This window comes from Populus euphratica, unplaced genomic scaffold (genome assembly GCF_000495115.2).
Source record: "Populus euphratica unplaced genomic scaffold, PopEup_1.0 scaffold77.1, whole genome shotgun sequence".
In the NCBI taxonomy this organism is placed as follows: Eukaryota; Viridiplantae; Streptophyta; class Magnoliopsida; order Malpighiales; family Salicaceae; genus Populus; species Populus euphratica.
The window spans coordinates 368,456-378,829 of record NW_011499955.1 but is presented as its reverse complement, the minus strand read 5'-3'; the positions used below and the strand labels follow the sequence as shown (position 1 = coordinate 378,829).

At 37.3% G+C, this 10,374-nt stretch overlaps 1 protein-coding gene across 1 annotated transcript; it reads right to left on the bottom strand.

Annotated features, from left to right (window-relative positions):
- Positions 1 to 1,618: 1,618 nt before the first annotated feature.
- LOC105138274 (uncharacterized) lies at positions 1,619 to 10,374 on the bottom strand. The gene is made up of 12 exons (XM_011044324.1): positions 9,682 to 10,374; positions 9,473 to 9,583; positions 7,196 to 7,282; positions 7,038 to 7,075; positions 6,876 to 6,957; positions 5,819 to 5,925; positions 5,465 to 5,624; positions 4,050 to 4,142; positions 3,763 to 3,886; positions 3,300 to 3,342; positions 2,992 to 3,180; positions 1,619 to 2,911 (listed from the first exon to the last, which is right to left on the bottom strand). Exons 1-12 carry the CDS (start codon positions 10,045 to 10,047, stop codon positions 2,167 to 2,169), a joined length of 2,145 nt encoding a protein of 714 aa, XP_011042626.1. The 5' UTR covers positions 10,048 to 10,374; the 3' UTR covers positions 1,619 to 2,166.

Here is a 10,374-nt window from a genome sequence, read left to right as displayed (position 1 = left end):
TGATGGATATTTTAGTGTTTAGTCCCCGTACTAATATTCCACATTTGTTTCAATTTTTAATGATTGAACTTGTCCACTATGCGGAGTAGCGTGAGAATTGATTCTCTTCTAAATTCAAACAATAATTTAAAAGAAGAAAAATCTAGCAAAACTGCAATGACCTTTCTCATTTTGAATGATGGCAAAGTATGGATGACTGATTAAAGCCTTTTCTGATGAAGACCGATGACTACTGACTGGCCATTGGAAAAAAGTTTAAGCTAAATTTTAGTTTTGCTTTTTAATAGTTATTCTCATAATTATTGGAAATTTTTAATTTTAAGATGCATAAAATTAGTTGAGATATATGCCATATTAATTAAAAATAAAAAATAGCATATGAAATGAGATGCGATGACCCTTTGCTTCTGTGCGTCATAAGTACCTGCCCTCCTCTTCCCCGTCTGCAAAAGTGCAATGCAACCATTTCAGAGAGCTGTTTTTTCAAAGGCATGGTAAATGAGAATCGTCCGTGGATTCACATCATATGAAGTCCCAAGTGGTCAGAACTGAACTGAAACTCGCCGGTTTCTTTCACTCTCTTGCACTTTACCGAGAAAATGACAAGGTCGTATGTCTGTTAATTTAATCAAAATGAACAAATATTGAAAAAAAAAGGAAAAACAAAACCCACTACAGTTGAGGGGCGCATGTTCCATAATGCTTCCCTTTTTGCAAAACTAAAGATCATAGCTTGCTGGAGAGGTTTGTTGCTTTACAGTGTTTGAGCATCCTGCCACGGTCGAGACGTTAGCCATGGAGCCTGCAAAGGAGGACTAGATTGCTCGCTTGATCTGACTGGTCAGAGGACTAAGAAGGAAGAGAAATCTCCAGATGAGGACAAGGAGAAGTCGGAGAAAGAAATTCGCAAAGAACATAAAGAAGAGAGCAGCAGCAAAGTGACACTTTCTGGGTTGTTGAATTTCATTGATGGGCTTTGGTCTGCTTGTGGGGGGGAGAGGCTTATTGTGTTAACTGCTAATTACGTGGAGAAGCTTGATCCTGCTCTGACAAGAAGGGGAAGAATGGACAAGCATACTGAGCTCTCTTACTGCATTTTTTAGGCATTCGAAGTGCTTTCAAGGAATTACCTGAGACTTGAAGCGCATCCTTTGCTTGATAAAATTGAAAGCTTAATGAAGGAGACCAAGATCATAACAGCTGATGTTATAGAGAACCTCATGTCCGAGTCCCCTTTGGACGATGCAGAGAAGTGCCTTTCACGCTTAATTCAAGCTCTTGAGGAAGCAGCAGGAGCAGCAGAAGCTACAGAAAAAGGATGAGAAAGAAGCATCCACAAGAAAAAAAAAGCTTAAACAGCTACCAAGGCAGCAGAGGTCCTAACCACGGAAGATGCTGCCCAACCACAAGGAAATAGTCATCGAAATGCCAAAATATGAATTAGAACTAGGAGTACCATCAGTTGTATTAATTCCCGTCGACGTTCTCTGGTCCGAGGTTGCAGTAAATTTAAATTAAAATCTGCACCCACAAGTCCATTTCGGGTCGTAACACTATCCATGTAGTTGCATCATACAAGAGTATATAGTTTAATTGAGAGACTTTAGTGTGAAAATCAGGCATAAAAATCTGAGCATAAAAATCCAAAAATGATGATAATTACAACGTAGGAAAAATGTTGAATTGGCAAGTGATACAATAATTACCTTTCAAGGGAGGACGGTCCATCACATACAGAAAACAATGCCCTGACCTGATCATTTTATCAACACAACCAACCAAAATGTTCATGAGGCAGATCATAGCCACGATCATGAAAGATTAAACTATAGGGCCTGAACATCTAAAAGCCAAATCTTTCAGTTACAATATCAGTTAAGGTTATTGTACATTAATTGGATAGCATAAGTAACCCCAGTGAACTCTCATTGACCCGTTGTAGGCTTCTATGAATGTAGACATGCTAAAAAATGACTCTACCTAATCTACAGAACTCTCAGCATCAAGTTGCTCCTTGCTGCAAATCCTGAATGAATTGCATCAAGGTCGTTGCTTAGCTTATGCCATGGAAGAACTCAGACGGTAATTTCCTCCACAGGCTTATCACAAAATTTAATAACACTTTACTATCGTACATTGAGCTTTTTTTCCAATAGAGAGGGAACCTCAAAAATCATTTCTATCTTCATCTTTCATTACTGTGTTTGGACTATCATCAAAACCAGAACCTGGCGCAAGTTCATTGAGATCAAGGAAACGTCTTTTTCTTACACCCTCAACTTCTTGGACTGGGCTATTTGATTCCTCAGGCGGCTGATTTTGCTCTTCCTGTGCTATCACAGTGTCACCTTCAACAGGCTGATCAACTTTCATATTTTGTTCATCATCATTGCCATCAGAATCTCTGCTTTGACTTCTGGCTGAGTACTCTGCGTTCTCACTTGCATCTGAGTGCTCATCTGATGCATTTGATTTCTCGCGTTTTATTGACTCTGTTTCTGACTCGGACAGCTCATATTGTCGGTAATTAATCTGGTTTCGGGTGGCTCTTCTACTGCGTCTAAGACCTGACTGGATCTCATCAACAGACCTTAATTTTGTTTCCCTGCGTGTACGCCCTGGCAATTTCTTGAATTTTTGGGGCTCATCACTATCCTCGCTGATACTCAAGGAACCCTCTTCTTCTTCTTCCTCCTCCTCCTCTTCACCATTTTCATCATCCCACTGATACTCTTCATCCCCTTCAGAGCTGCTAGACGGCCTCTTCTGCTTACGTTTCCTCAAGTATTCATCATCATAGACAGCTTCTCCAACTATATCATCATCACTGTCAAAGTCTGCCTCGTTATCTGAAACTGCCTCAACAAACTCTTTTGCTGAATACCGTTGAGGCCTCTGTCTTCGTCTATTGCTGCAAGCCATTATGCAAGGATAAGTTTGTGCAAGATCAAGGAAACATTGTAAGTTCTGAAAGACAGAAACTTATATTACCTCCGGTCCAAAGCTTCAGATTTATTGTCTTCATCCATGTCATCGTAATCAAGAGAATTAGGAGATGCAGCACTGAAAGTGCCCTGTTGCGATGCATGTGAAGGACCACTCCATTTACCATTTGCAGAAGCTTCAGGTTTAGAAAAACCTTCTCTTCTGTGAACAGGTTCTGGGGATGGTGGTTTGCGCCTAAAGAAAGTAAAGAATGAGAGAGAGAAATTGATATTCCCTGGCTGAAGATAAATTGAATTCCTCCAAGCACGGGAAGGAAACAAATAAATGATGAATGTCCATGATCAGTAACTTACTTTGTTATTTTGATAGCCTCATTGATTGACCGATCATAATCATCTGCAAAATATATTTGATACAGCAATCAGATTGCCCATTCTTGTATGAGAACAATTATTACTACAATAAAAGCACATCCTAATTTAGAAGTGCTCATCAGCCAGAACAGATGTCTGAAGTCCAGCAAAACTGAGGTAACATATGCAAGTTATAATTTCAAGAACATTAGTGGGATGAAGTTGCAAAAAGTAGATTCCCTGGTTTACTTTTCCAATGTTAATATAAATTCTCTGTTCAACATCCCTCAAGTTCCCAAAAACAAAACTCGTGGAATGGTAAACATAGAGGACTAGGCATCATAGGCAAAATCTACTTTGAGAGAAATAGTAATAGGAAAATACAATAGGTGTCGAAAGTAATCAATTACAAGAGCTACTAAATCTATTGCTACTGCATGTTTCATAAGTTTTCTTTGCTTACCAAAAGTATATGTAACAGGCTTTCTATCACGGAGTGAACGTCCTGGTGCAAGTCCATCTATGTTCAAGAAATTATCAAGAAGTAAAGCCTGCCTATGTTGCTTTTTCAGCAACCTCTCTTTTCTCTGAGCAAACACAAGTACAAAAGCAGGAATCCTGAATATGATTTCTTTTTAGGAAAAGAGAACTTAAAGCAGATTTCAATCAAGAATACCTAGAGGCAAGAAAGAAATAATTGATGAAATCCAATTACCTAAAACATGTTAATCACTAAGCAATTTTCAGTACCTTGTAAACCTTCTCAATCTCGGGGAGCATGTCATTCTTTAATTTCTTCCCCAATGAAGCCTCTGTTCTATTTTTGCTAGTAAAGAGCTTCTCCTGCAGCAGTTTAAAAGCCTCAATGAGGAACAATACCCCCACAAAAGTATATAGCAAATGGCCATGTTAGAACCATCAGGTGGACCAAATGTACTTACCACAACTGGAATACCACTGGCACTAAAAGGTTAGTGTATAGAATTGTTAAACATAGCGAGTTTCACTGTCAACAACTGAACTCCCAAGATCAGTAAAAGGCTATTTTGAGACAGCAATATTGGTTCGTAATTAGTGTATCATACCAACTTAATTTTTACTTTGTTTTTTCAGGTTTTTAAACCTATCAAAGGAACTGTCAGCAATGGCAGCTGAGTATAAAATTGTAGAAAAGAAGACTAGCCCTCACACAAAAAATTAAAACTACTCATAACAAGTACAATTGCTCTGATGAGACCAGAAAAGGAAAGAGTGGCACAAAGAATGGTATGAAATACAAATCCAAGAAAGGTATGAAATAAAAATCCACCAAATGAGAAATCCAAATATGGAACTTGAGAGGGTCAAGCCTCATGGAGGGTAGCTTTGACAACATCACCACAATTTGGCAATTGGCCATGAAGTTACGGTTGAAAAAAATGGGTCTAGCTTCTAGACCTCTTGACTGGATATGCATTTTACATTGTGAATGATAGGAAGTCGCAAAGATTTAACTGCAACTAAAAGGATCCATTATTAAGATGATTTTTTTGATGCACAGTTCAAACATCTATATAGACTTCCAGCTGCCTAAAGAAAATCTCATCCCAATCCATTTTCAACTAACAAATGTCAATTGGCACACACAAGCAAACCCTTTATGTACAATCTTGGAACCCATTTTTTCACCAACTTGGACAGACATTGATTGGAAAACCCACTGTTTTACAGTCAAATTTAACAGGAAGCAGGGAGGGCATCATAATATCTAACTTATCATTAGAAGGCCCAGAATCATACAAACTGACACTCTTTGTGCACAATAATTCTCTTTTGTTCTTTACCATTGTAATCCTCTATTAGATTAATATCTCACATTCTCATCATCCATAATTCTGTTTCATCAATAATCATTACTGCAGGAGAAAGAATCTATAGAAGAGACATATTACAAGGAAGGCACACTGCCACGGATATCAAGGCACATCACAGATTCAAAAACATAATCTCACAACAACACATTATCATCCACACAAAAAAAGAAAGGGAATGAGATATGAACGTGAATTTACCATGAATGCTGTGTAGAAATAAATAGAAAAGTTCAGATTATAAAAACCATGACAACCTTGCATCAGTACTTGAACAAGGCACAAACACAAAATCATGTCATTGAAGTAACTTACGGAAACATCTTGAAATTCTTCGAAGTTAGTTGCAACTGTCTCCCACAGGTATGTCACATTAGGGATGATTTGAGATCCCTTTGCCTTTGCTTTAGCCTTCACCTCAGTTTTTCTTATTTCCCGGTACAACCTTTGACCAATTGTTGGATCATCTTCATACCTGCATCAACAACAAAACTGTAATTGTAGAAGTTACACTACACAAAGGACAAAAAACTACAAAAATAATACGGAAAAAAAAATCTCTAGTTATAACATAAAAATATCCAGCTGGTCATTTCAATCATTATAAAATTGATAAGCAAACACAACCATAGTAAATTAAATGCATCATGAGAAGCTTATCTCCATTACCAGTAATTAATTCCTTGTGAATCACCTCCAATACGTTCCTTGCGAAATAATGAAAGTTGAATGCCATGCTTGAGGGAATTGTCAATGTAATTCCTTATATCTTCTTGCTGCCAAAGATCACCCAGATTCAATTCCATCACTATAGAAAAAAAGAAGTCCAAAGAAACTAGTGCAAAGCAACCAAGATGTTCAAAAAGTTCAAAGACAAATAAAGAAACAAAATAATATCCCAAGAAAAAAATAATAATAAATGACAAACCTCAACATAATTTCTAGCAAAACATCCCAACAAAAGCTTTCAAAAGCAAGATTTTATTGCAAGCCCACAAACTAACTCAGTTTGATAAAAGGAGATAACCTGTGGCAGGTGTTCTTACTTAGGTGGTTGATGGAAGGTTTGACAACAAGGAAATACTTTTATCTGGAAATGATTAACATGATTATAAATTTACACAAGGTACTTCTAGAATGATGCGTAGAATACATAATAAAGAACTGCATCTAAATTATTCTGTGGGATGCATAAGAGATGAAACTTTTCCTGATATTACAAGGATGCCAAAGCTTTGTGAAGAAAAAGTATTCGACAGCAACAAATAATATTTTGAATAGTGAAGTACATGCATGCAGGACAAAATGATATTGAGATAAATGAAAAGAATACCAAGTAAATTATCAACCATATATTCCACTCTACAGAAAAATAAGGGGCTCAGTTATGCACAACAAAGACAAATAAAGCAAGAGTTGGGACCTATTGGATTCAAGCTAAAGGGGCTACAAGATGAAACAAATGCCAAAAGGACCAGTGGTCACATCTTACAAAAACAAAGGTAAAAGTTCTTAGAGAGAGTCAAATTCTCCAGAAATTTCATATATCTGTCCCAACAAAATGGCCATCAAGGTATCATGCTCTGTTCTCCATCCAATCAAACAAATATTAACATGAATTTAATGCTGCAGTTGACATGTATTGCCAATTTGAACAGTAAAATGAGAACCAAGCACCAGTAAAATGGACAAAAATCCAAAAAAAATTTGCTGCCAGTGACAATACCTCAACACGAATGTCACATAATGCTTTTAGTATCACCACACGGACACTAGGATCAAGTGTTTTATACACTTCAACCTCCACCCTACAATATTAAGGTGAAAACACGAATCAGAATCTAATAACATTTGATTCAAGAGCATCCAGGGATGCAAATCTACTCACCCATGTGAAGCAACCAAGGGAAGTTCCCCATCTGCAACCTGCAAAGACACCATAGTCATCTTAAAATGATATTCGCAATAGCTAAATCCCCCCCCACTGGTCCCCTTTTTATTGTTCAATACTGTCAACATTAATTAAAAAACAGTATAGTGAGTTACCCAGTGCCACCAGTCTCTTAATTTTCTGCACAAAACAGTAACCCAAGTATCTCGTGTAAGGGCCATTCTGGTAACAGGGGGGATTGCCTAAAATGAAAAATCAAAAGTGATGAGAAATCAATGTTGCAATACTGCACATCAATGTAATATATGCTGGCTCTCCATCAGGAAGAGCATAAATATGATCCTGTTGCACCTCAAATACTGCATCAGAATGCAATTTGATTTAAATAGCAGTTAGCTTTTCCAAATTTATCATATCAATCAAACCAAACCATAAGAAAAGTTTCCATTGTCAAATAAGATGACCATACAAAATACCACATATAGTTTGCTGCCAATACATAATTGGGTTTTCCCATTTAAGGCGAAACTTCAAGCATTTATTGAAAGTTGATATCCCATCTATCTGGTTTTTGGGGTAATGTAATCTAGGCGTTACCTTGCAGGGAAGACATGCCATTATAAAGGAAAATGCATGTTACAAATACAATATCAGTCAGAAAATAGTAAATACATGGCATATAACAAAGAAAAGAAAAGGATAGTGACAAATATGTAACACATTGGTTTGGTGCCCTATCTTCAGTAAATATCAATTAGTTCAAGCATATGATTTTACAATGCAAAATAGCAACATGTGAACTGCTATACTTCCCAACTAAAACTTAAATACAAATCCAAAATGTTTGTTTGCTCCACTTCTAAGATTCAAAACCTTTGCCTTGAAACTCTCAAGCATGAATTCAAACTAAAGCCAGACTAAAGATTTGTGTAGATAATTAGAAATTCATCCATAAGTCACAGATGAAGATAAACTGAAAGGAACCAAAAAAACATTCTCAAAAATTTCATAGATCACAGCTACATGATAGAACTTCTTTCAAGCATCTCCCGTTTTGAAATGATCATCTAGATATAGTGCTCAAAACTGCATGGATAATGGAATTATTTCTGCAGCAATGTATACTTCAGTGGTGAGGAAAAACAAAAAACACTGGGAGAAACCGCATTAACTAAAAGACCTAGCCTAGCAGAATAGGCAACCCTAACAAGCTACAGCGTACCTAAGAATAATGCAAGTCAATTGTGCATTAGTGAGAATCACAGTACCTCCAAATCAATGATTTCATCAAAATAGGTGATGATATCAGTATAGGAACTCCAGAAACTTGTGATATCATTTCAAATCAAGACAGCAAAATTGATAATATTGTTTAAATTTAAAAGAAGTTCCTGCATGAAAAATTGCAGGTTAACAGTACCATTCCCTTTCCAAAATACGATCCAAGTCATCTTCTGCCTTTTATGTTATAAAACACCATGTTTGCTTCCAAAATTATGATAACATGTTTTTTTCCCTCTTTCTCTGTGGAGAATAATTTATCCTCATGTGGGGATAGCCAAAAATAATAACTATTCAGGGTTATCACTTTACTATCAAACTTGAGAAAACCCTAGTCTGATTTTAAAGGTGCACACCAGCAACATCACATGAACTCAAGTTGGGCAAACAAATTACTGCTTCTTCCTGTTAGACTACAAAAGACTAGCCATTTATCCAGCAAATATTTAGGCATGTTTCCACCTACATATCACGTTTTGCAACTTTCTGGAGGCAACTTATTTGAAATTATAGTGAATTCCCAACACCTATGACAAATCTTTCGACATGTCTGACTTGAGGGCCCCAAAACATCCACAGATTCAAGAAGTTGTTAAGGATACCAACTCCAGAGATATCTCTGGTGACCAATGATACCAAACTTCCTACAAGTAATAATTTCAGATCAGCCTATACAAGCCTTGAACATGTGGCACATAAGATCTCAAGCAGTCCCTAACAGATACAAGGAAGAGCCTAAACTAAAACCCACAAAACTCCAATTTCTCTTTCTATGTAGAACAAACACTGCGCATCCAACCGCATACTTCAAAGATAAAGTTCCATAATGGAACAAACAAGAGAAAGCAGCATTCAATACTCAAATTGACACATTTAAAAAAAAAAGTTATTTGTTTGAGGTATTTTATCTCCCATGAAAATGCTTTTGTGCAACAATTAACTTTGTTCGCAGCAGTAGAAAATGAAAAAAAAAAAAAAGACAAATAATTTGATGTTACCAACTAACAGTGGACCCTCAGCGAGGTAAAAAATATTTGCTGTAACTACAGCTTATAAAGATGCAGAACTCAAGAGGTTCCATTCATCCATCCAAAGCAAGGACAAAAAAATAGTTGTTGAAGTTGAAAAGGGAAGGAAAGCATGCACTAAACCTTTAACAAAGGCATATGAATATCCCCCAAAGTATCATTAGGTGTAATCAAAGCTGTCTCAAACTCCTCAGCTGAGAACTCCACTGTTATATTCAATAGATGCCTAAATACCTGAACCATCAACAATTTTAATGATATTTTTTTTCTAAGCAAATCAAAGTCTCCAAGAAATTAGCAAAACCCCAAAACCAAAAAAAAAAAAAACTTACATTTAAAAAATGGAGTACTGAAGCTAATTCCCACATGGAGCGGAGGCTCCACCTCGGCAACTGTGCCGGCTCAGGAGGGGCCACCAGCTGCGTCACGATCTTGCTACCTCCACCACTGCATTGCTCTTTCTGCTGCACCGAAGACTTATCTAACTGTTGTTGCTGTTCCTGCTTCTTCGGCTTCTGCTTCCGCTCGATCACCGCCTGCTGTTGCAGCCTCGCAGCCGCCCGTATTGTACAAGCTCGCGACGGCCGATTGCTCCTGTTAACAGGCGGGGTTTGGGATTGGGCTTGGGCGTCGTCGTTTAGAGGAGTTTGGGCGTCGTTTTGGGAGATCGGTGAAGGCGAGGGTTGTTCCCGAGACATGGTTAAGGAGTGAGAGATCGAGAGGGTTTATGTTAGTTAATGTAGGATTACATGTAGACGATCCTCGATGTTTGCAGAGAGAGGGAGAGATGGAGGACCTAAGGTCCTAACCATCATCCATCCAATAATTAAATTAGTATTATTATAATTATGTTTGTGATTTTTAATGCTTAATAATGCCCTAATATTTATTATTGGAGGTGGAAAAAAGAAAAAAAAAAATTAGGGAGACTTAAGGACTTGTGATTGTGAAGTTGTAGGGTGTCTGTCGAGAGAAGGAAGAAGGAGAATGAGGGGACAATAGCCTGCGAATTTGGGGGAGAGTTT